The sequence below is a fragment of the Chelonia mydas genome, chromosome 27 (genome assembly GCF_015237465.2).
Source record: "Chelonia mydas isolate rCheMyd1 chromosome 27, rCheMyd1.pri.v2, whole genome shotgun sequence".
Taxonomy (NCBI): domain Eukaryota; kingdom Metazoa; phylum Chordata; order Testudines; family Cheloniidae; genus Chelonia; species Chelonia mydas.
Genome location: NC_057860.1, coordinates 12580015 through 12605970, shown reverse-complemented (window position 1 = coordinate 12605970; position 25956 = coordinate 12580015). Strand labels below are relative to the sequence as shown.

General features: G+C 57.3%; 1 protein-coding gene across 5 annotated transcripts in view; it reads right to left on the bottom strand.

Moving 5' to 3' along the window:
- Positions 1–25956, bottom strand: part of GRB7 (growth factor receptor bound protein 7) — a 47696-nt gene that overhangs the window by 13505 nt on the left and 8235 nt on the right. For 2 of the 5 annotated variants that reach the window (XM_043536926.1, XM_007061964.4), the window contains exons 3-4: positions 5291–5489; positions 4184–4325 (exon numbers count right to left, since the gene is read on the bottom strand). In XM_043536926.1, coding sequence (XP_043392861.1) covers positions 4184–4325; positions 5291–5489 — 341 coding nt within the window. Of the gene's footprint in view, positions 1–4183; positions 4326–5290; positions 5490–10165; positions 10361–17051; positions 17439–19849; positions 19974–25956 lie in introns of those variants that run through there. The other 3 variants (XM_027824355.3, XM_027824354.3, XM_043536927.1) reach the window with 3 other exon arrangements.

The window sequence follows — 25956 nt, the reverse complement described above, 5'->3', positions numbered from 1 at the left end:
CTATTCACATCTCTAAGAGGGAGCATTATCTAGGGGCTAGAGCAGGTATTAGGGGTTCAGGACTCCTGGGTTCGATTCCTGGCTCAGTGGTCCATGCTCATTACAGTACTTGGTTGCAAATCGTGGTGTGTAGTGAGTCAGCGAGGGGTCGGGAGGGGGGGAGCTTTTGCAAACATAACCAGCTCATTGAGTTTCTAACCTTACAGCCCTTTCACAGGGCTGTCTCCCGGGAGGGTGGGGGGGTCCCCCAGCACTGAACCCAAACAGCCTCTCTGGAGGGACCTGGAGCATCGCCCCTAGCAAGGAAATGGAGGCAAAGTGAGGTGGCCAAGGTCATGCAAGCAAGCCTGGGAGAGAGCCAGCAGTTGAACCTGGATGTCCAGCCTCCCATTCCCATCCCTGTTAGACCGTCCACTGCCAGGGGATCCTGGCAGGAAGCAGCATCATGGCTGGACCCTGCCCACAAGGAATTCACAAGGACATCGAAGCGCGGCAGCGCCTTGGGCTAGGCTGAGACCCAAATCCTCCCTGCTAGTCCCCGGTTAACCCACCAGAGGGGGATAAGCACCTGCTGAACTGGCACAGCGTGCGGGGACATCCGTCTGACAGTGCCCTTTGCAGAGCCGGCCCACTGTGCCCGTTCTCTGTGCCCCAGCTGTGATGAGGGCCCCATGGTGCTGGGCACTGCACAGATACACAGCGAGAGGCGCTCCCCAAAGGGCTTGTGACACTGTAAACTCTTTGGGGCAGGGACCATCTTTTTGGTCTGCGTTTGTACTGCGCCTAGCACCACTGGACCTTGGTCTGTGACTGGGGCCCCTCGGCACCACTGCAATAGAACTAAGGAAGAGTGGGAGGGGAAACTGAGGCACGGGTCACAAAGCAGCTAAGGGAACAGCACACAGGCTACTTAACTCCCAGGCAGGCCCCAGCGGGGAGGAGCAGGGGGCAGCCCAGGCCATGGGGTGGCTTGGGAGGCTGCCAGCCACTGTCTTGAAGCCACAGGCTCCACCCTCCCTCGTGCCATGAAGTTCGTGACCTTTGCAGGGAGGGTTCAGATTTCCTTCAGTGCCTTCCTTCAGTTTCTACCAGCTAGGGGCGGGTGCGGGGAGGCTCTTTCTGTGGTTGGCTGCTCTCTGCCAGCCACCTGAGCTGCTCTTTGCAGACACCAGCCATGCCCTGAGCGTCTGCGCACGGAGGGGGCAGACGGTCGGTAGGGCTGCAATAAAGCAGCTCCTGGGCTGGCCCCACGTGGCACCTGCTGCTTGGCCCCTTTTATCTCTATCCCGCGGCCATTGCCTGGCAGAACCAGTCCAGGTGCTGATCCCTGCTGCCTCTGGGACATGTTTTGGCTATGTGTGCCGTGGACCCCTTGCTCTGAGCCCTCATACAGCCCCTGCGCGGCCTGCCATGGGCATTGTCCACCCGGCACCGCTGGAGCTCTGTAGCCCGGAGAGAAGCAAGGTGTCGAAAACCCATGAACATCCCATGCCCACCTCCCTGCTCTTCCCTTCGGTGATGGCTCATCCGCCTCCCTCCGGGACGTGCTGAATTTCCTCAGCCAGCAGCCAGGCCAAATCAAAGCCAAAGGCATTGGCTTCTTGGGCTCTGTCTACTCCGATGCTGCTGACCCCAGGGAACAGGGGTCCCGCTTGCTCGTCCCCTCTGCCGGAGAGGCCTTGGGAACCATCTGCCCCCGAGCTCACAGCCTGGGCAGCCTGTCCTTGGCATAGGGTCGCAATGGTAACAGTGACGTGGGCTTCCTGGGAATGGCCCTGACAGGTCTCCCAGGGTCATTGGAGCTGTGGCGGGGGCAGATGAAATATGGGGGGTGTGCTGCCAAAAGGGGATCGATTTACAGTCAGGCCAGCACGGCCCCTGTGTGGTAGGCCCTCAGCTTGGGGGGAGGGCGCTGCCCGGCTGGGGCTGTATTGAGGCCTCTGAGCTGCTGACGGTGGGAGGAGACTGTCACGAGCGTGTTAGGCCTCATGCTGCTGCCACAGCCAGGTCTCCGTCCCACAGGCTGAGGAGCCCCTGGCTCGTGGCCCCCACAGCCTGTCGGGATGGCTGCACTGGCCTCTCAGCAGCACCTCCCAGTGTGTGGGGGAGGGACACCAGCTCCCACCCTCGGCCCGCTCAGCTAACCCAGCCCTGGGGGCGAAGGGCCGCACCCGAGGCCCAAACCCCGACCCCATCACCGTCCCAGGGGAGATTCAGGTCTTACGGCAGCCCTGGGTTGATTTAAGGCTCGTTGACGTTCCATGGGAGGGGACTGAGCTGTCCCCTACCCAAGGGCTCCCCAGAACCACCCTGACACCTGCTACCTGCACTCCGGGGCAGGTGAGACACCCCTAGAGGAGGGATCCTAAAGTGCAATGGAAATGTACGATGGAGCACGCAGACAACACCCCTGGGGGCAATGGGAAGGGCCGGGGCCGGGGCCGGCACCAGGGTAATCCTGTGGGAAAGTGACCAGTCCATGGCTATGTGATCCCCTCCCCCTGGCCGTCTGCTCCTCACCCCACCCTGGCCCCACCGCTGCTCCTCCTGACTGATCAAATCCCCCGGGGATTAGAGCACCCCAGTGTCCCCTCTCGCTCACCCAGCAGCACCCATGCTCCAGATGAAAGGCAAGGGAACCTTTATAGTTATTATTCTCCAAAGCCCTTAATTGTAATCTTATTCCTTGCTGGCGAGTCAGTAAATTGGCTCCAAGATCTGAGCACGTCGGGACACACAGACCTCCTAGAGACGTCCAGAGATTCTTCCAGACACATAATTCCACTCTCCCCACCCCACCCGGGGTAACTGCCAGCGTCAAAACCCACAGAGTCCCTGGGCTATGTCCAGTTGTCCCTCTGAACCTGAAGGAACAGCCAAAGACCGACACATGTACAGAGACTGACATGTCTAGAGAGCTTCTCGTCCAAGAGGATCCCAAAGCACTTTGCTCACGTGGAAGAAAGAGTCCACCATCCCAACCTGCTGAAATGCAGCCACCTCTGGGGTGGAACATGTCAGCACTTTGAGCAAGGCCTCAGCAACACTGCCTAATACTTTAGGGCAAGGAGTGAAGAAAGGTACTGAACCGTAGGGGGAGTTTAGCAAGGGGGAATGGAGCTTTCCAAATTGGGATTTGGCCAGAAAGCCAGGAGTTAAAACCCTGGCTTCTCGCGAAAGGTGCCGTGAAATCTTCAGTGACCACGATTGGTCCAGATCTTGAGAAAAACAAGTTCCGGCGACCAGAGAGCAAAGCCAAGCAGATTTGTCAGGGAAAGGGAATTGAGCCTAGAAAGAGCAGCCACTTCCCTCCCTTGTGGTTCAGCTCACCTGCTCCTGCAGAGACTCAGCTGCATTTCCCAGCTGTTCCCTGGCTCTCCTGGGCCTGCTCCAACCTGTCTCATCCATCTGGCTTGACTGGGAGGTCTTTGGGGCAGGGATGGTTTATACAGCACCCAGCACAGTGGGGCCCCGATCGCTAACTACTACAGCCCCTTCCCCCGCCCCCAGTACCAGCCCACCGAAGTCTCTGCACAAGGGGGCACTGATCCAGGTCTCCAGCAGGGGCGGGTGCACTGGGCGGGCCACACCGTGCTGGGGCACCTGGTGTTTTCAGGGTGCAGTGTTCAGCACACCACGGGTTAAGCGGCTGTGCTGGGCCCGGCTCAGAGGCAGGTGATTGCCTGGGGAGGTGTCAGGTGGGAAGTGCTGGAAAGTTTCCAAGGGTGCCTGGAAACTGTCCCACCTATAATTACAAGCTTGTGGGGGCCTGGGTCGCCGAAACACACCGGGATCCATGCCGACCGTCCCTATGGAAACCAACCGCCTGCCTCGTCAAGCCCCGTCATGCCCAGCTGCCCTGCACATCCCAGCCAGACTCAGCTCAGGAGTTCGATGGGGCACCAGCACCATCAGTACTTGAGTAACAAGACAGGGGGATGACCCACCCAGGGTCAAAAAGCAGGTCAGCAGCAGAGCTGGGAACAGGACCCAGGAGTCCTGACGCCCAACCCCACTGCCCCAGCCACTAGACTCCGCCGCGTGCCAGAACCAGGGAGAGAACCCAGGTGTCCTGGCACGCAGGCCCATTGATTCCCTGTGCCTCCAACCACCGCTGTGGCTAACGCCGCAAACCCGTCCAGGAGCTGCCCTGCCCTCCCAGCCCCTGAGCCGGTGCACTTACGTGGGGGCCGCTTTCCCACTGCGGGCCTTGCCCTGCCGAGGGGCTGCTGAGGATGGGCGACTTGGAGGGGCTGCAGAGCTCGGGGAAGGGGTTGGGGATGGACGGGAGCGACGAGGCTCGCGGCTCTTCCTCCTTCAACTTCCTGTCAGAAAGGAGAGGTTTGGGGTGAGGGCGCAGGGGCCTGGCATGTGAACCACACCGAGATCACAGGAGCCACACAACGTTCCGATGCAAACAACTGCACAAAGGGCGGAGGATCGGGCCCAAGGTATCCAGAGCCTGAAGGTAGTCGGGCGCCCAGACCCCTGCAGCCCCTCCCCAGAGACTGACGGCTGTGCCAACAAAAGCTACCTCCGCCCCAGTCAGCAGCAGCCGCAGGCCTGGTGATTTCACTCTACTCTTAAAGGGACGCGCCGTGCACTCCCTCAGCCGGAGAGCGGGCCCAGGCGCTGAGATCCAGAGGCGGGCGGGCGAGTTAATAATTAACTCTAAACCCCTTGGCTCTCCCTAGTGCTGTTCATCCAGGCTCAAAGGCGAAGGAGCCTCTCTCCTTGCAGGCTGCACCCCTGTCTCCTCCTGCTGGATCCCTCCACCAGCTGATGCTCCCCTCCCTCCCCATGGGGGAGGCTTGTGGCACAAGCCTCCATTTTGCAGAGGAGGAAACTGAAGTATGAAGAGGGGAAGAGACTCACCCAAGGTCACACAGCCAGTCAGTGGCAGAGTTGGGACTAGAACCCAGGAGTCCTGACTCTCAGCCACCCCTCTAACCACTAGACCCCATGGTTCTCCTAGTGCTGGGCATAGAACCCAGGAGTCCTGATTCTCAGCCACCACCACCTGACTCTAACCACTAGATACCATGCTCCTTCCAGTGCTGGGCATAGAACCCAGGAGTCCTGACTCCCAGTCTTGTATTTTAACATGATCGACCTTCCAGGACCATGTGGCTTGGAGGCTAATGGTGGTGAGGGCATCACAGCTCCACAAGGGGACAGAGACACTCACTCTCCCCCCGGCCCCGGGGCAGGCCAGACACACTGCTGGGAAAATCATGGGACCCCGTTGTGGAGGGCAGGACGGAGCTCCCCACAATGCCCTGCTCCCAACCTGTTGACTTGGATGACCAGCGGCTGTGAGCGCTTCACGTCGCTGCTGGCCAGCAGCCCGGCCTTGTCCCGCTCGCCGGTAGGGAAGGCATGGCCATTGGACAGGCTCCGGGTTCGGTCCTGCTCCAGGTGGCCCTGGTACAGGTTGTCCAAGGTGGTGGGCAGGTCGTTCCGCAGCGCTGCCAGGTCCATGGCATTATCTGCAGAGAGAGGGGAGGAGATTGGGATGGTTACTCGTGCCTCTGTGGCTTCCTTCAAACCACCGCACCTTCCCCACCCGCCATGCCGAGCGCCAGGCTCAGTCTCAGCCTGTGTCCTGCTGGGCCAGAGGCACCGAGGCCTTTTGGGGAGGGGGCACCCCTGCTCAGCACAGAAGAAGGCTGGATGCACCTTCACCCACACCCCACGCTGCCGCTGAATCTCCTGCCACAGGGAGCTGCACTGAGGCGCTGCCCTGCGTCAGGAACAGGCCAAGCTGGGGAATGAGGCCTAAGCGCCCATAGGAAGGTTGGGCACCTAGAAACCCCAGGGAAAGGCAGCTGGCAGGGAGCACCCGGGCACCAGCCAAACGGGGGGGATTCCCTCTCTCTGACCTCCCACCCCCAGGTGACCATCTGTGACCTGGGCGCGGCACAGGGCAGCGCAGCGATCACCCCACCCCCACGGTGCCTGCACCCCAAAAAGCCAAGCTGACGCTTCATCGGCTCGGAAATCTGTAGCTTACGTTACACCAGTGTGGCTAAGAGCAGATTCTGGCCCTAACAAAGGGAAAGCCCCATCTGAGGCAAAGCATGAAGTACCCAAACCTGCCAGAACCCTTCCCGCCCCTGGAGGGCCAGCCGCGTGCCCCTGGAGTGTGCCCTGACCTGGGGCTGGGTTCCTGTTAGCTCATCCCTGCCGTGTGAAGCGGGGCAACCCCTCTATAGCAACAGCCTCGGGCCACATCCCTTATTGCAACTGGGTCAGATGACTCGGGTAGAAGCTGACGCCGGCTTGGCCAGAGGCCTGCGCTGAACCAAGATAGTGGGTTTGGGTCTGTTCCCTAGCAGGCAAGGGCTGGAGAGGTCCAGTGGTAAGAGGCCCTGCTGAGCCACACGGGCAAGCTGGCTTGTGCAGGAACCTTGCCCCGCCTTTGGTGCTGTCCCGTCAGGCTCGGTGGGTGCACCCGGCACCTTGGCCAGGAATTTTAAGCAATCAGGCAGGTCTTCTGGGCACAGTTATCCCTATTGCACAAGTCAGTCGGCTAATTGCACATGGACTCCATGCACTCTCACTAAGTGTGCACCAGTCTCATGCACGTGTCACTGTCACTCAGCTCACTGCACATGGAGTCGCTGCCATCTCAGCCCATCAGCACCAAATTTGGTTTAGCCCTAAAGAAACATTTGCTGAGGCCGGGTATCATGCTCTCTGGCGCCTCCAGAAACGGACCAGTGTCCCCTTCCATCTCCCCTGCTCTGTGCCTGCGCTCTCCGGCAGCCTGGCCAGCTCAGCTGTGCCGGGTTTTTACAGGTGCCAATATCCCAGGCTGGCAGCCCATGCTGGGTGTCAATCACTGACTCACGCTGCGGGTTGCCCCATGCTCAGCTCTCTGGCACGAGCCAGAGCCCATCTGGCTACACCCCAGGGGCAGCCCAACGTGCCAGGCACCAGAAGGAAGAACTGCAAAGCCAGAATCAGAGGCAGGGGGCGCTGGCGTCTGGCCCCTTTGGCCACGATCTGGCAGCTGGCCTCCACAGGGCACTGGCTCCCAAGTCTGCCGTGGCCCATTGTTTTCCCTTGATCCACAACAAAGGGATGAGTCAGCATGTGGGCAGGTGACTCAACACAGCCCCACCCTTCTCACTGCAGACCTCGTCCACGTGCTTGTGTGCAGGCGGCCTGGCTAGAGGCTGGTGGGATCTAGAGCCGGGTCGGAGGCAGCGTTCGTGTTTCCTCTGTACTGGGTCCCTTTCCACCTTGCCCAGAGGTTTGTGTTGGCCGTGGAGGTCAGGGCAGGCATTGCCCACACACTCTGATGTGGAATAGCTGCTACTGGGGCGGGCATGGCCCAGTCTACCCGTCCCGGACCAGGTGCCTCTGCCCAGGCAGATCTACAGACACAGAGGCAACCAGTTAGCTGCTCCGTCTAGCTGTTCGCTGAAGGGGCCATTGGTCGAACGGGCTAGCAGCCTGGACTGGGATGTCCAGATGATCCACACTGGCCGCTCCTGGGCTGCTGCCGGGCCCTTGCAGCTGGCCCGAAGACTCTCAGTTAGGAATTCCTAAGGCGCCCATCACCGTGGTGGCTGGGCTCCAAAGAGCCACGGGTAGGTTAGAAAAGCAGCTTTCTGGATTTGTCTGTGTTGCCGTGATGTTGCGTCTGCCCCCCTCCGTCTGGGTCCGGGGGCTGTCGTGGGACGCGGGGTTGAGATGGGGAAGCTGTGGTGGAGTCAGACAAGCTGGGGCAGCCAGATTCGCCACTAGGCCTGGTGACCACTGAGACAGGCCGGCCAGAGCGCGAAACAGACACTGGGCTGGATAATGAGGCCAGTCCTGTGGGCTCTGGGGCCAGCTTCTGATCCCTGTTACTCCCCTGACTTCACAGGATTCATGCCAACCCAGCTGAGAGCAGGACGCAACCCGTTCAAGGCTCCCACGACACAGCTGTTCCTATCAGCTCAGCCGTCTCCTCTTCCTTCCGTCACACCCCGGGAGGGATAGCTCAGTGGTTTGAGCATTGGCCTGCTAAACCCAGGGTTGTGAGTTCAATCGTTGAGGGGGCCATTTTGGGATCTGGGGCAAAAATCGGGGATTGGTCCTACTTTGAGCAGGGGGTTGGACTAGATGACCTCCTGAGGTCCCTTCCAGCCCTGATATTCTATGATTCTATGACCCTTTGCAGGCTGCGACCCCAGCGACAGGGGACTCCCTCTCCCGCCCACAGCACGCTCTGGTATCTCAGCACTGCTGACCACCCCGGGGATGCTTGAAATAATTTGCAGGGCCTCGTGCTGGAGGAAACAGGATCGCTGGCGTCTTCTGTTGCTAATTACATACGTGACCTCTCCTGGCTCCCAGGGAAGGTGAAGCCGGAGCGTGGTGCCGGGGAATAAAGACAAGGGAGGTGTGCTAGCCTGCCCCGCTCAGAGAGATGGTGGGAGAGAGACTAGGGAGTCTGGTGGGTTTTCAACTACCAATGGCTTTTCATCACCACACCCCGTGTCGCAGGGCAGGGCTTTATCCCCAGTGCACAGTGATCAGACAGCCTTCTGGCTAGCCCGGCTTAAACTTTAAAGTAGTCAGGGCCAAATCTGAAACAGTTCTTTCATAAGGTACAGGTGGGGTACTGAGAAACAGAGTGGCCAAGCGACCTGTCCCGGGAGTCTGTAACAGAGCTGAGAATCGACCCCACTGCTCAAGCTAGCGTCCTGCCTGCCAGACCAGACTTCCCCTCTAGCTCTGCATGGGGAGCGGATGGCTGCAGGGGGCTGGCTGTGGGCCCCAGAGCCTGTCACCCGTTTGGATCCCCCGCTCCGGTGAGTGGTAGCCGGATGCTGTCACGCAGCAACCCAGGCCTGCTATGAGTCTGGGGGCCTGCACGACCACAGTCAGCCCCTTTGTCTCTCCAGGGCAGGCTGAGGCCTGTGGCTGGCAGGGCGGGTGTCTCACGGCGAGAGGGAAGCTCGGCCTGCTGGTGCCAGGGCTGTGCCAGCCCAGTGGAGATTAGTAGGGGACTCCAAAGGCAAGGGGGTGGACACACATAAGCCGGCCCCTGGTCCCCGATTTAATCCTTCTAGCTCTGCTTTGGGGGGATGCTGTCTACAAGCTAGCTGTCCTAGCACCCCGTTGCCGGGGGCACGGAAGGGAAGGCACAAGCCCAATTCATTCTGGCTGTGGCTGCTGCTGCCACAGTTTGGGGGAGATACAGCGCCCCCCCTTCCCCCCAGTGTCACTACACAAACAGGTTTTATGGGCCTGGGAGAACATCATTAAAATCACTGGAGTATTAAAGCTGGAGGCGTCTGCAGCTCCATGGGCACGTTGGGGGAGGGACCCTTCCCTTGCCACGCTGGCACCCCCTGCAATGTTAGGCTCCCCACCAGCCAGTCGGAGCCCCTCCCCACACCAACATCTCCAGCCACAGCAATGTTACCCATCCAGCCAGGGGTCTGGGCTGGAAGGAGGAGGGAACATCAGATCTGGCCAGGGGACAGGGGCACCTGGATCCTCAGCTTGGCAACTTCTTGCTGTTTCCTTCCCTCCCCCGCTCTGCTCTGACTCAAGCCACCCTGGCCCGAGGGGAAAGGGGCAGGGTTCCTTTAAGGCGGGCCCTGAGCTGTGATTCACCCTCACGGCTTCCTGCCTTTTATATCCCCGCTCGCTCGAAAACATCCACCCACCCCAGACAAACTGCAAAACAAAGCAGTGATCGCCAGGCGGATTGTGCAACGGGCACTACCAGGCACCACCGAGACACTGAGCGTGGGACCACAACCCACCCAACCATGCCGGGCATTTTCTCCCACTGCAGCCCCCTGGCATGGGGGGGCTGCTGCATGGGGGGGAGGTTGGGGGGTAATGGGCAGTGGTTGGCAGATCCCAGGCCTTTGACTCGCCTTGAACCAGAACAGTATTACACTGGGTTTGTGCTTGGATGGGAAACTGTGCTGACCCTGCGGGACAAAGCGTGCCGGCGATCTGGAAAATGGCACTCTTTGCACGCAGGCAGGGGGTGACTCTCCGGTAAGCGAGGAAGGCATGGCCTTCGGCACTGAAAGTCCAGGGGCCTTCAATCCTAAATCATTCAGGCGTTTGTGAACATTTTCCCCACTGTCCCCATCACATGGATGTGATGCAAATCTGAGGCCCTCGTGGTGATTAAATCCTCTTGTACCTTGTACTGGAATCCAGGTGTTCACCTCGGTATCCTGGCAAAATTCCAGTCTAGGGTAACTGCATTCTGCTGACCTACATTCCACCCCAGAGATTCAACTGGGTGCAAAATTCTCCTTCACGTCCTGACTGCACCTCTTATATAGTGTCGCTGTGAACTGTTACAAACAGCTGTGACCTTCTACTCCAGAGGTGGCTGCATTTGGGAGAAAGAGGACATGATTCCCAATCACAGTCAATCTGCTAAACTTGGGATCCTTTAGTAGGCAACAAATTCTATGGTTTTAAATTAATTTATCATAAAACCTCCCCAAGGAAGAGCAATGGGTTTTGCCTCCAATATTTAAGTGGCGCTTAGACCCCTCTGCATAGGAGTGAATCCCCCCTGGAACCACCAGCAAGGTACCAGCCTGAGTGTGCTTGGAGATCTTCGCATAGCACATGAGCAGCCAGGACGCTGCTTCCCACAGCCTAATGGAGCTGATCATCACTTCCCCCTACCCCGCAGCCCATACACCTTCCTGCTTCTGGCTAAACCAGTTCTATACCTGGACCTCCCCAGCATGACGAACTGCTGGCCTCTCCCTGCTACAGCTCACCCCCTTGGTATCTGGGACATCCAGCTGGCCGGGATGTTCAGACACCAGGTCGTAACGAGGGCGTTGTATGGTCCTGAGCCTTTGTCAAGGAAAGGAGAGCCCTGCTACACAAGGCCATACTGCTTTGCGGGGCCTAGGACTAAGGGGTGAATGAGAGAAATCAAAAGGAGTATCAGTCCAGAATAGACCAGTGGTCCATCTGGCCCAGCATCATTCCCCTAATCTGGAGTGCTGGATTAGCCCACTGGTGCCATTCAGTCTGCTATCCCCCGATCCCTGCTGCACAGGATCAGAGCCCTGCGTCACACCTGGTCTGCCACAGCCAGGCCCAGCTGGTCCAGTAACTTGCCTCAAATGATGACTAAAGCTGGATGAGTCAGAGGAAGGTGCTGTTTTCCTTCCACCCTCATGCAGCACACCGAGCTCTGCAATACTGTCCCAGGAGGGCAGGTTCCTTCCTGACCCCTGTAGGTAGCCGTCGCTTTGTGCCCTGTAGCATGAGGATCAATACCTCTCGCGATTGTATCCTAGTAGGTGCCAGGCTTATTCAGATAGCGTCTCATGCCGCATGGATGCAGCCACCGGCTCAGACTCAGGAGGGAGACGCCCAAGTCCAGCCATTAGCTCTGGCTGGAACAAATCCTGTAGCTGCCACAGCAATAAACCTGCGGAGGGATGTAATCCAATTGGCTTGATTCCTTGGCTCCGGTTTAAGAACCCTTTTCTACAGTCGAGTGCGTTTCTGGGAAGTCCCAAGGTCGCAAAAAGCAACTTTAGTTTGATGAGGAACAGCAGGCACTTGTAAACAGCGATGCCAGCTCTCTTCTGCAGGGGCTGCAGCTTCCCTATGCTGGCTCGGCCAGCCCTGAATCATGCCCCTGCTTCAAGGCTTCTATGGGGCTTTGCTGGGGTAGAGGACCAGCAGAGTGCAGATAATCTCTGGCCATTCCCCACCCCACCTCACGGCTCCCGCGCCCAGCGGCCCCCCTAGCTAGGGCAATGAGGGATCGGGTCTTTGCCTGTTTATGCTGGTTCTGAATGTGGCCCAGTGGGTCTGTCCCTGCACTAGATCCTCAAGTCCCTGGAGAAGGGGCTGCCCGTTTTGTGCAGCGCCCTGCACGCTGCCAGCACCCAACAAAGCATGAAACATCGCAAGGCTGAGGTTCATGGCTAGCGCCTGGAATCTACAATCTGCCCTGACTGTGGCACTGGGGGGATCTGGGAAAAGGAAGGAATCCTGGAGCCAGGCTAGGGTCACACGGGGGCATGTTCAGAAGATTAGGGGGAAGCGTGGAGACGCATCTGTGTGTGGAACTCAGCCCAGCACGGCTGCTGCTTCGTAAACCTCCCCGCGAGCACATACCGTACTGCAGAGCGAGCGAAAAGTATGAGCTGGATTAGAGCAGAACCCACGAGGGGCCGAGAGGCAGACAGAGCCCTGGGGTTAAAGTCCTCTGATGAGCCAGAGGCTGCAAACACAGCAGAATTTCTACAGAGGGGAAAACATTCTCCCCATAGACACATCTACCGATCTGGATCCAGCATACATATATGCTTGGAGCAGGAGACTGGTGGTCAGGCCTGCTGGGCTCTAGACAGGCCTCTGCCTCTGGCACACTGGGTGAGCTTGGGTGAGTCCCCTCCCTTCTCTGAAACTCATTTTCCCCAGCTGTAAAATGCAGGTGAAGATACTCACCCTGGATTGTTAAGCAAGGGTAATTTTCAGGGATGAAACGGCTATAGAAGTGCAAAGCCAGGTAGGTACATTTCTCTGATGTCATATCACACATAGCATCATGCATGAAACACCACACAGCATGGTAACTCTTACACGCCCAAAATACCTGATTCATTGACTGTATTACACTTTACAGACATGATTTTCAAAATGGCTCAAGTGATTTAGAAGCACAAGCCTTATTGACCTGCAATGGGACTTGTGCTCCTAAGTCACTTAAGAGGCTTTTGAAAACCCCACCCCAGATATCGATCAGCACCGGGGTGCTGCAATCACAAGCGCTTTCAAGATGTTTCTAATAAAAATGTCGTGTGAGTGTGACCCAATCGTGTACATTGTTTCAGGTTTATGAGTGGCTTACACAGAGTTCAGAGGGATTTGCACCAGAATACAGGAAACATTAGAGTCTAAAGTCTGAATGTTGACTCGACGGCTAATCCAGTAGCTACCAGCAACACGAGAACCCACAAGAGCGTAGTGTCATACGAGACTGGAGTCACGCTGAGGGCTAAAACAATGACCCCAGAGCTGGGGAATGACGGTATGTTTACACTGCACTGTGAAGCCAGGTGTGTGGACTCGGTAATTCCAAGCATGCGCTTGAGCGTTCATGCTGCATTTTAAACCTGGGTTTACGATTGCTGGACCTGGCACTCACAGCCGTGCTGACGCGTCCGCGCTGCACAATGACAGGGCCGGGACCCAAGTCACAGGGCGACTTGGGCTCTGATGACCCACCCCCCTAGCAGGGTCTGAGGACCTGGGTGCTGAGTGCTTGCTGACCTGTCAGACTGATTTATGTGTGCACGGAAAGGGGGGCTTGGGCTCAAATCAGAGACAGAACCCAGGCTCAGCGTGCACTAGAGACATAGCAAAGGCTACAGGGAGGAAGGGTAATGTGGGCTTTAAAGAGCTGGAGAATTGGGTTCAGTGCCCTGTCTCTGCCACAGGCTTCCTGTGTGACCATGGGCAAGCCTCTTAGGGACCAGATTCCTAAGGTATTTAGGTACCTAAAGATGTAGAGAGGCTCCCCAGCAGGTGCCTAAATACCTTTAACCACGTGGCCTTTAGTCTCTTTGCATCTCAGTTTCCTGTGTGCAGACGGGGGCAATAGACCTGCCCTACCTCACACGGGGCGCGAGGAGGAATGCAGTATCGATTGTACCAACGCTCCAGTGCCTCCGTGCCAGGCACCTGGCAGCTAGGTAGAAAAATAGCTTATGTCCAACGGCGTGTCTGCTACGCACTTTGATACAGGAGTGTAGAAAAGGGTTAATGCCTTTAAGAACCTGGTGGCTGGTTGCAAGGAGCCCCAGGATCCTCCCTAGTTAACATATTTTCTAAAATATGACCCATCTTCCTAATCTAAACGTGGCCCAAATGGAAACACCAAGAATGTACCCGCCCTGTACGTACAGCCCAGGAGCAAGTTACTACTTATAATGAGCACCAAGCCCCCAAAAGCCTCAAGATCAACAGCCTGTCATCACTGGTCTCCGGCAATTTACAGCCTTGCCGTCTCCTAGTAACTCCGGCCCTTCATTCCTCTGCCCGTTTCTTCTTTTGACATAAGCACCGGCACAAGGACTTTTGGTAACACTTTGCTGCCTCAGCCGATGCTCTGTGTCACCTCTCAGGTCCTGATCCTGCTTTTATCCTTTACACAATGCCGGATCTGGCCCCTTTTAAGTGTTAGAGCAACCACTGCACCAATGTATTGCATGGACACAGGGAAATACAAGTTCTCTCACACTGGTATAAATAGGAATAACTCCCTTGACCAACAGAGCTAGGCCAGCATCAAACTGCAGTGAGAGAGGAGGATCACGTCCCACAGATCACAGAGGTCCAACCCTGCACAATAATGCTCCTCCCTGATCCAATAGGGGACGTTTCCTTCCTGGCCCCCAGTTGCGTGAAGGGTTTGTAACCAGAAGCATGACAGTGTCATGGTGGCCCGGGACTTCTTGCCATGAAATAAATTCCTGTGGTCTGAGTTTGTGCTGAGGCACCATGCCAAACGAAACCAGCGAAGGGCTGAAATTAACCAACTGGTCTGGGTAGGTTCTTTAGTTACCGGTTCAAAGAGGGGAGGCCGGGGGTCCATGGTTCCAGAGCTCTGAAGACACCATAAGCCCTGCTTACACTGTGTCTACACGCCAGAGACTATACTGGCTCAGCTCTGTCGGTGTTGCTATGCCAGCATAACCCCATAGTGTAGACGCCACCTACACCGGCAGAAGGGGCCTTCCACCTCCCAGAACGCTTCTAGCTACATCAACGGAAACATTCTTCTGTCCACATAGCTGCGTCTACACTGGGGATTAAGGTGGCACAGCTTTGTCGGTCAGGGGGTTGCTAGGCGCTGACCCAAGTTTTAAGTGTAGACCATTTAATTCCCTTTTAATGTGGATGTGGATTCTTAGGGTCTGCCTGCCGAGTCACAGGCCCGATTCCTTCCACCCCTCACCCGGGGGACCTGCCCCAAAGCGTTACTTTACATGACACTCACAGAGGCACTGGGGGTGGGGGCAGGGGTGTCACTCTCCAACCTGGCAAAAACAGGGTTGAAAAGAACTGCACCGTGTCTCTGAATGCGTTCCGGTGAAAGAAGGCAGGCACCGAACAGGGAGAGACACCACCAGAAGAAGCACTATGCAAAGAGTGTAGATAGATAGCCAGATAAGGTGGGTGAGGTAATATCTCTTGTCTCTCTAACATCCTGGGATCAACATGGCTACAACAACACTGCAAACCGATAGACAGATGGATACTCGGAGACATCAATGCTTTCAGCATCTCAGCTGCACCTCAGAAAACCAGGTACCCGAATACCCCATCTAAGAGTTTGTTTCTTTGATCTCCAAGCACCTCTACAAAGGGCAGCTGAGAGACCCAGGCATGAAGTGTAGCAGGAAACTGGGCCACTTGCCGCCCACTCCTAAATTTGCAAACTATTATGCTTTCTGCCTGGGAGCCTAGTCCTGGAAAACAACTTCCTGGCTAAAGGCAAAGCCACTGGCTCGGATGCAAAACACCCCCCGGCCCCCAAGACACACACAGATGCATAAATAAAAAGAGATCCATACAGACACACATCCACACACAGACCACCAGCACATAGACACATGCGCACATGCAGACGGACCACACACATGCACGTGCAAACACACACACACACCTCTCTAAAAAAAACCCTGATGAAATCAGTACACGACCAACAACAGCACGTCCTGGAGAAAGCAGCCCCATTTAAAGTTTAATTTGTTCAACAGGCCAAAGCGAGAGGTTCATTGATCTCAGGGTTTAATCATTCATTTCTTATTTACAGTCCCCAGGGAGGGGGGCATATTTGTCTCTCCACAGCCCTTCTCAGGTCGCTGCCTGCCCGGTAGGGGAGGAAGCTTGGAGTCCATTGTCTGTCTCTGGTCAAGGTCCCAGGCTCATGCTCTCTCAGGAACAACTTCCCAAGATGTTTGTGCTTGAAAGTTCACGTGTGTCGCTGGAGGGGGAGCAATTTCAAGGCCTGGCGTTGCAAAGTGGCTTTCCAAACAACTAGATTCAGAGCTTGGTTTCGCCGGTGGAAATCTAGAGTGGACCCACTTACTGTGGATTTAACGCAAGTCAAACTGAGGTTGGAGCCTGGTTTTCTAAGTCCAGGAATCTGCTCACTTTCCGTTGAATGCAGCCACTGCTTGGGAGAAACACAGCAGCTGTTTTAACAGTCGCTGCAATGCTACACAAGAGTTGAAGTAACGATTGCTGCGTCCAGTTGAAACATGAAGGAGAATTTAAGGTGGCAGAGCTGGAATTTGGCTAGAATACAGGCCTGTAATGCAAAGCATGAGCAAAATGATATGGCCACAAGTGACTGGGACCTTAGTTTTACATCTCCCCTGAAACACAGCTAGCTTGTTATGATTTGCACTTATCATCACAAATCTTCAGATTCATGAATTCTGTGAATCCTGAGCTGTCAGCAAACAAGAGGAGAGACAGGAGCCACAAAAATGGATCGAGACACCTGGTCCAAATAGGTTTCAGAGTGGTAGCCGTGTTAGTCTGTATCAGCAAAAAGAACGAGGAGTCCTTGAGGCACCTTAGAGACTAACAAATTTATTTGAGCATAAGCTTTCGTGGTCTAAAACCCACTTCATCGGATGCATGCAGTGGAAAATACAGGAGGAAGATATATATACACACAAAGAACATGAAACAATGGGTGTTACCCTACACACTGTAACAAGAGAGCGATCACTTAAGGTGAGCTATTATCAGCAGGAGAAAAAATCCTTTTGTAGTGATGGTCCAAATAGTTTGAGAAGATGGCCCTTGAGTCAGCATCCTCCCCAGACCTTGCTGCAATGGGCAAGTGCAGACTATAGAGCGGCACCCCGGCGTGGAAACAGCTTATCCTTGGCAAAAGACTGACGGATCAGAGCTCTGCAAATGGAGAATCTGACTGGAGGGCTCAAAGTGGGGAAATGCACTGGTATATGGGAATCAAATGAAGCCAGAACAAAGCACGAATGCACTTCCCTTAACCTCACAGAGAAACACTGTCTGAGGCTCCAAGCAACCTGGACGCCATGCCTGAAACTCAGCCCATCCTCTCAACCACCTCCTGCAAGACGCTGCCTCTGGGACCTCACGCATCTGTGTGAGCTCCTGCCACATGGGAGCCTGAACAAAATGGCAATGAACAGCTGTACTGCCAGGGCAAACAGGGACGCCGAGATTGAGATGGCCGAGAGCACAGAACTGGACGGGTGGGAAGCCCCCAACCAATCACTGGCAACATCCTGGGTTCTAGAGTATGTTGCCGTACACGGGCGGGTTCTTGACTTTCTAAATTTCTAATCAAAACAAAGAATCTCTCAGGATAGTGCAGGCTCTAGAACCTCAAACTTTTTGAACTTCGTGGGTTTTCAAACTGAGAACCACTTCGAACTTCCTGGGTTCTACAGTGTAGACCACCTTAAACCTCGGTGGGTTCTGGATTTTAGAACCCTTAAGAACTTTCTCTTGGACTGTAAATGCTTTGGGGCGGGGACAACAGGCCGAATTCTCAGCTCACCTAAATCAGCAGAGTGCGATGGATGCAGGTGGGCTGAGGTTCTGGCCCCATGACTTGGGGCACGTTGTGCACTGCTGGCATTTATCAAAACACAGATAATATCAATAACTTCACGGGCTCAAGGAGCTCGGTCCTTTTAGAACCTCCCAGGCCCTTGGATTTTGAACCTTTTAAAATCCAGCCGTGCCCATGAAAGCTGTTTAAAGTTTAAAGACGACTAGAGCAGCTGCCCAGCCTGCCCGTACGGGCCTTAGCGATGGTTGACAAAGCACCAGCAACAATCAGCCAGAGCGCAGCACTTCTTGGCTCACGGACGAGCTGCTTCTTTCATCCCTGCCCTGAATGCCCCAGCGCCCTGCAGCCCGCTGGTTAGCTCAGGACAGCCGTGCCTGGCTGAGCTGATGGGCTGCGGGTGGGGAAGACGGGTGCCCCGGAGGTTAATCCATTGGATGTTCTGTCCCTGCCATCCGCTGAGAGACCATCCAGCACTGACTGACGGCCCCCCAGCAAACACAAACCAAGGGCTTTAATCAGTAACTTGTGCTCTCACCCACCCCCACCCCCCAGCTCAGCCATTAAAGCTTCTCAAAGGAAGGCCGTCTGCCTGAATTTCATGTGCAAGCAACTTCCAAGCGGTGCCAGGCCACACAGCCCAGCAGGGGTCGGGGTGATTTCGACCATAGGACCGAAGGGCACTGGCTGGGAGGAGCCGAGAAGTCTCCCCACCTCATCAGGAGCAGAACTCTTGCCTGGCAGCCGCGTGGATAGCCAGACTCTGGTTCACAGACCTCGGGGGGGGGGGGTGTGTCCCCGAGTGGTCAGGCAGCACTCAAAGGGTTAATGGCACGGAAAGGGACGATTGGCTTTGGGGACAAAGCCCTGCCGGGCTGCAGAAAGGATGTGGGTCCTTTGTTGGCATCCTTGGACACGGGCTCAGCAGCAGAGGAAATGACCCGAGGGAAGAGGCCAAAGCACGTCTGCCCCAGCAGGGCTCAGTCAAGGACCTGTTATGCAGACAATTTCATTGATCAGTTCTACAGACCTCCCTGGGGCCCAGGCGGGCTGACTTGGCCGGCCCCCTTTGGCTACATGGCTTCCCTTTGCGCCATGTCTTGCTCGTCCGTTGCCCTGGCTCTGAGCAGGATGACGAGACACCCAGCTTGGCGCAAGCTGATGGGGCAGGGGTAAAGAAGGGCTCCGCTCTTGTCCCCCAGCTTCCGTGCCCTTCCTCTTTGCAAGCTCAAAATCCAGCCCTCAGAAAGGTCCTCCAGCCATTGCTGTTCTCATCGGTAACTTGGCCCAGCGGGGATATTCCTGGGGAGAAGCCGCTCCCGCTAGAGGCCTTATTGTATTTCCTAGTCGGGCGTTTTGGTCCTTACCCCCTGTCCATCACTGTGGCATCAGGTCAGCGCTCGCTAGCATCAGATTGCTCACTACCAATGGTGCCTGTTTGCCCTAAGCGCCCCGGACACAGCCTGAGCTTCGCCTGCCCCTGCAGGTACTTTCCAGCATCCTGGGGCAAGCCCCACATCATGGAGGTGCCAGATTCGCGCGTAACCCAGGCAGCTGGAGACGATCGATGGAGCACAAAGGCGGAGGCCAGCAAGGGCCCTCAGCTGCTGAGATAATAAACCCCGCACACAGTCAGGTGCTGGACTCTGGGCTTTCGGGGCTCCAGGTTCGCTCCCGAGAGTCACGATCAGCCCCCTAGCCCCGCAGGGAAGCATTTGTTCCCTAGGTGACGACGTCGCTTGAGGCCCTGGCTTCGTTAGGGTCTGCCCTGCAGCTGCTGCAGCCAGAAACAGGTGCTCCCCGGGAACCCCTCCCTGTGTCTACTCCCTTCCCGATGGCAGACGGGGATCCCGTTCCCGTCTATTGCCCATCCCTGCAGACACCCCAGGAGCAAGGCACCGCGCAGGCCCCAGCTCTCCTGTCCCGAGGGCCTCCCCTCTGCCCGGATCCCGTCTCGCTTGGCTGGGCTGGGGCGGCAGGAGCAGGTGAGGAAAGCGGGTCGGGGGAGAGAAACGAAGGGGAGAAAGGTAGGAACGGAGGGAGGAAGAAGGCGAGGAAGGGGAGGGTGGAACAAAGAACCCACGGAGCGAGAGAAGAACTATGGCGGCAGAGAGAACGCATTAGTCTGAAACGAGGGATATTGCCCCCAAGCCTTGCCGGCTGGAGGAGCATCAGGTCACACCCCTCCCCTCGCCCCTGCGTTACAAAGCGTGCCCCGCGTCCCAGACCAGTGTTTGTTGGGAGCAGCCAGCCGCCTACCTGGCCCCGGCGGTGGGGAGACGCTCCGTCTCTGCTGGCCTGACGGAAAAACTGGGGATTCCTGTTCCGCTCTAGTCCTTTATCTACCTGCCCCGCTGGCGGCTGGCAGCACCCGCCCCCTGCTTGACATCACGCCGGGGAGAGGGAAAACAGCTTCACTGGCCCGGCAGGATCAACAAAAGGCCCCGTGGCAGGTGCAGGGCCCCGCTGCGGCTGCCTGCTTTGCTATTAACTTTGTAACTCAGTAGCTTTGTTGATCACTCCCCCCCGCACACCCTCCCACGCCCGGCCTCTTTTCCTTAGCCAACCTTCTAGGATTCGGCATAGCAGGGAACTGGGAGATGCCAACTATCCCCACGCACCCCGTGGTCCCGCTGTTTGCATCAGGCTTTGTCCCAACCTCGGAGGACCCAGGGTAGGGTGACCAGATGTCCTGATTTTATAGGGACAGTCCCGATATTTGGGGCTGTGACTTATATAGGCGCCTATTACCCCCCACCCCCGTCCCGATTTTTCACAATTCCTGTCTGGTCACCTTAGACCAGGGGGATGCTGGACCAGGAGGGAGACAGGGTCGTGGGTTCACTCAGCCCGTGAGGCCTTGAAAGAGCCTGTGATCACCACGGCCCTGGAGAGGGAGGCTGGGCTAGTGGCTAAGGCACAAGGCTAGCAGCTAGGAGAGCGGGGTTCGCTCGGTGTGACCTTGGCCCAGTCTCCTCATCTCAGTTCCCTGCCCTCTCCCCCGTCACAGGCTTAATTCTTCAGGGGTTTCTTAGCAGGCTGTGTGTGCCCCCATGTGAACAGACCTCTCTGCGGCAGGCCCTGCCCTCTGGGGGTGCCAACCTGCCTCGCGACCCTTTGCGGGCATTTTGGGGGCCACAAGCTGCCCTGAGCAGCCGGGGTAGGGGAGGTTGGGTGGCAGGAAGGGCAGCAGTGCCCCATGGAGACCGATTGCTCCAAGCCACTGCCATGTGTGCTCTCCCTCCCCCCACCCGAAATCTCCCCTTTTGGCACCATTCACCCTGGCCAGGAAACGGGCCCCATTCTGGATCCCACCCGGGGCAGGCTCTGCCCGGTCACTAAGGAAAATAAATCCTGGCTGTTCCCCGTCACCAAACACAGGCATTGGGGATCCTACGTCCCGAAGGACAAGACAGGCCTGCAAACCTCTAGGGCACGTGAGGCTTCTGCATTGCACAGAATCGCCCCGGCTCCGAGCCCCGTCGCTCTCGCTGGCAGGAATGTTCCCTGGAACCTGCCAGCTGCCGACGGGCCCCTCCCTGGTCCAGACGAGACTCCCACACCTCCGCTCCCCTGCCCCGAATCAATGGGCCCATTGTGCTGGGGCAGGGTGCCCATGCCCTATGGCAGCCTGTGTGGTTAGTGTCTCCCCCGCCCTGCCCGGCTGGGTGCGTCTGAGAGCACTCCCTCCCACGCCCCGGCGTTGTGAACCCCGCCTGACTGATCTAAGGGGAGCTGGGGGAGAGGCACAACCGACAGTGGGGATGCGTCGAGGTGGGAAAGGGCTTTGTCCCCCATCCTAGGCCTTTCCCTGGCGTTATGGACCGACCTTCAGAGCAGCCCTGGATGGGGAAGCACCTGCCATGCCATGCTTTCCCGCCAACCCCCTCCAGCTCTGCAGCTTCCCTGGGGGGTCTGTGTCCTTGAGTCCCCCATTCCCCCCAGACAGGCGAATATATTTCCATGCCACCCCTCCCCAACGCAGCGCTCCCGACCCCAGGGGCAGGTGCCACCCGCCAGGACTTTAGATGCCAGGCACCCACCCAGGCCCGGAGCGGCAGCTGCTTACAAGGGGCAGGTCCAGCTGTTGGGATTCCAAGGTGGTCAGCAAATCTGGAGTCCAGCGTCCTGGGTCCAGGGGCGCTTGGGGGGTGACAAGGAAGGACGCTGCCACTTGGAACATCGAAGAAGGCCAGGCCTAGCGTGGACAGATGCTCTGCAATATTCCCTCGCGTGGGTTGGCTGATGCCCAGCAATGCCAACCCACAGCCCCCTGGCTATTCCAGCCCTGGACTGCCTCCCACAACAACTCTGCCTGCCCGTCAGTCTCGATTCACAGCCCTCCTGCCACTCCAGCTCTGGGATCCCCCGCAATGGAGGCTCTGCTGTGTCCAGTACCCCCGGTGCCCCATTCTCTTGGTCTGATCTCTGTCTCTTCCCCTGCCCGGGATTCTCCGTGCCCCTTTGAACTTGTGGGCGGGTGCCAGGCTGGGCCAGCAGCCTGTGTTACTCAGCACTCTCATTATGGATTTCATAACTCGCAGAGGGCCCTGTCACTGCCTGGCCCCCAGCCAAGAGCAACATAGGTCTGACCTGCACCATTCAGGGCTCGCCGGGGAGACAGTCGGAAATACAGCAGCTGTGCCATGCCCGGGCCCAGCTGCTTGGACCTAGCACGCTCCAGGGTGTTTATTACCCTGCCTGGGTACGGAGGGAGGGCTGGGAGGTGCCAGCCAGCCCAGATGTTAGTCAGGCACAGCTGGAAGGCGAATCTGAACAGTCCCAGAACAGAGCCGGCTCCATCTCGTTATCAGTGGGGGAAATCTCAGGGCAGGGGAAAGGGCTGCCCTGCATGTCGGGCCTCTGTACCGTCTCCCTCTCCATACACAGCCCCCTTCCAGGGTACGGGCTGATCCCTTTGCTCCTGCTGCATGTGCTCAGCAAAGGGGCTGGGAGTCCCCTGCGTGTCCTGGCGCCGCGGCGCTGGGCTTTGTCCTGCCGAGCTTATCTGCCCCTCCGCGGCCGGGGTGCTTGTGCTGGGGGCGTGTGCCTAGTATGCTCCTGTGCCCCGTGCAAGGCGTGGCGCAGCTTTGCACACGGCGGCTGTGCACAGTGACTGTGCATAGCGCACGTTTGTGCGCAGGGTCAGGAATCGGGGCCGGCGGCAGAGCCCCACTCCGGTGACCGAACCAGGGTAGCTGGGCTGTAACCGGCTGCCTGACTGGTGGGGAGAGTCAGCGGACTGGTCGTAAGCCAGCAGCACACACAGGTCACTGCTTGCTTCACCTGCTGGGATAATTTATTCACAGACGTGACAGTGCCTGCAGCCCTGCTCCTGCCTTCGATCCAGCCTTGCCTTACTCAGATTAACCCAGTCCTAACCGCTGGCTCTGAGTGGTGACTTCTGCTCTAACCGCTGGGCGTGACGGCCCATGTCCTCAGTGGTGGCTGTGCATAGTCCGTGTCTGAGTTCAGGGCTGGATGCGTTTTGCAGGTTTGTACATAAGACCATCAGAGCGGCCAGACCAATGGGCCATCTGGCCCAGTGTCCTGTCTCTGACAGCAGCCAACGCCAGGTGCCCCAGAAGGAATGAACAGACCAGGGAATCAGCAAGTGACCCATCGCCTGTCGCCCATTCCCTGCTTCTGGCAAACAGAGGCTAGGGACACCATCCCTGCCCACGCTGGCTAATAGCCATTGACGGACCGATCCTCCAGGAACTTACCTCGTTCTTTTGTGAACCCTGCTCTAGTGTTGTGCAGGATGGCTGTGCAGGGTGCAGGTCTGCGTGTGCGCGGCGTACACTGGTGCATGGTGAGTGTGCATTGTGGGCATACGTAATACTGGCTTGCAGGCAGGCGGCCTGTTTGTGCCCCCACATGCTCACCCCCAGGTGCCTTTGCGGCTGCAGGGGTGCCCCCTCCAGGTGGCTGGTGCTCTTAACAGAGAGACGTTGTGCGTGTGCCCAGCCAGCAGCAGCAGAGTTGTAAATCCTGACAAAGTGCTGGGACAGCATTTTCCACCAGACTCTTGTGCAATGTGCAGGGATTAATGTTCAAAATTCAAAACACAATCAGTGCCCCCCCCACCCCCGCCCCCGCCGTCCTCTCTCAACCCTGGCCCTGGAAGAAACAACTGTGACAGATGGGGAGGCTTCAGAGCTAAAAAAGACCCACCCACCCACGGTTCTGCAGCGGCCATTCCCCACTTCTCCCTCTGCAGCTGGAGGAGAGGGCTTGGGATGCTGTTAAAGCAGCCATCGGCCTTCATTGGGCTGGGGGAGGCAGCCCCATCCCCTGTGTGTCTGTTGCCCAACACCTGGCCCCAGCTCTGCGGGCTAAGCCCAAGTGCTGATCCTGGCTCTGCCCCCCTCAATCTTGCCTCAGGCAAGTCACTTTTCTGCTCTGTGCCTCGGTTTCCCCTGCCCTGGGGTCGGGACAGCAACATGGGGACAGGGAGTCAGGCTTTGTCTGTTAATTCTGTGCAACGCCTGGACAATCCATGACAATGCAGAAGTCAGTGCCTCAGTTTCCCCTCCCACCCTGTGTCTGTTCAGACTGTCAGCAGTCTGGGACAGGGGCTGTCTTGCCCTAGGCATCTGTGCAGTGCCTGGCTATGCAGCTGGGTCCTCTGCATTCTGCTGCGACACGAATAATAAGCAATAATCCCATTAAACCCATTCTGAGGGGCATGGGGAGCTGGTGTCTAGACCCCTGGCGACAGGAGGGCTCAGAGCACTCTAAGCTGGCCAGATCCCTCGACAAAATGCTCCACAAATCACGGCACCCAGTGGATACAGAACCGGACTGTAGCAGCTGGATTTCCTGGCAGGAACCTAATGCAGAGTCCTGTCCTCCCCTGCAATGCTGCCTCCAAGCACTGCTCCATCCAGCCTGGTAGGGCTTCTCCCGCAGCGCCATGAGGCCTGTTACCCTGCAGAGGCCTGAACCTGGAGAGGAAGGGGGAGTTGCCCACATTGCACTGGGGCAGTTGCTCACTGCTGCCCTTTCGAGTGTGGGGAGTAGGTCAGGATTCCTCGCTGGTCCCTGCGCAGATGGGTCCATGCTGGCGCCCCTTTCTGAGTCCGGAACGCCCCTTCCAACAAAGCCCCTGTCCAGAGCACCGAGGACAGCATACTAACGCTCTCTGGGCGACCTGCCAGCACACACAGCCCCAAGCAAGCAATCTCTCGGCTCTCTGCGCCAACGCCCTGCTAGGGAGAAGGGTAGCCTGGAAAGCAGTGCTTAGGCGAGACCAGTGTCCTCTAACGACAGGAGCTGGTAGTACTTTTCCCCTTCGGCAGGAGAGCGGAGCCTCTAGTCTAGAGGGTAATAGTTGACTCTTCTGTGGCAGGATCTCTAAGCACTTTACAAGCGTTACTCCGCCTTCTGCTGGGAAAGAGGGGAGGGTCTTTCTGCTCATTATTTTACGGATAGGGAAACTGAGGCACGGATACGTTTGCACAGCACCTAGCACCTGGCCCATGACTGGGGCTCCTAGCTGGCACCTCAATTCAAATAATTAATAATAAGGGACCTAGCACAGAGAACTGGCAATAGAACCCGGGTGTCGTACTTCCCAGGCCAGGTGACTTGGCCACAGAGAAGCTGTCACTAAGTCAGAAATCCTAGAAGTCCTGGACTCGCAGTCCCCTGCTCCAATGCGCTAGGAACTGCTCTCTTTCCAGAGCTAGCTAGGAATAGAGCCCGGAGCCTTGAGGCTCTGTGCTGGCCCTTAACCAGAAACCACCATCCCTTCTTCCGAGAAACAGTCAGCCCTACATCCGGCCAGTTTGGGACTCTCCCAGCTCTGGCCACTCTGCCCAGCCCAGTGACCATACCCAGGGCACCAGCCCTACCTCAACGTCTGCCCCCGTCCGCTGAGACACAAGCCACAGAGATCAGCTAAAACCAGCCCGTGTGGGTGCGTTCCACCCCCTCCTACTCCACCCTCATCGTCAGTCGAGGCTGAGGCTGCTCCACCAGCCTGAGAAATGACTTGCTGAGAAGATGCAGGGCGGGAACTCCTGGGAAGGAATTGGTCAATCAGCCTGACCAGCCAGTGCCTCCTGCCAGGCACTGAGTCAGCATCCCAGACTTGGCCCTTGGACGTGCTGATGCTGGTTATAGCCCTAGGCTGGGACTCTGGAGATCTGGGTTCAATTCCTAGCTCTGCCCCAGATGCCTTGTGTGACCTCAGGCTAGTCATGTCCCCTCTCAGTGCCTCAGTTTCCCCCCACTAAAGGGGGATAATGATTTTCTTGCTTAGTTAGCTCTTTGGGGGAAGGGACTGTCCCATGTAGATGCAGCACCCAGCAGTCTCTAAGCACGAGTGTAATACTCCCAGAACTCAAGCAGATCCTCTG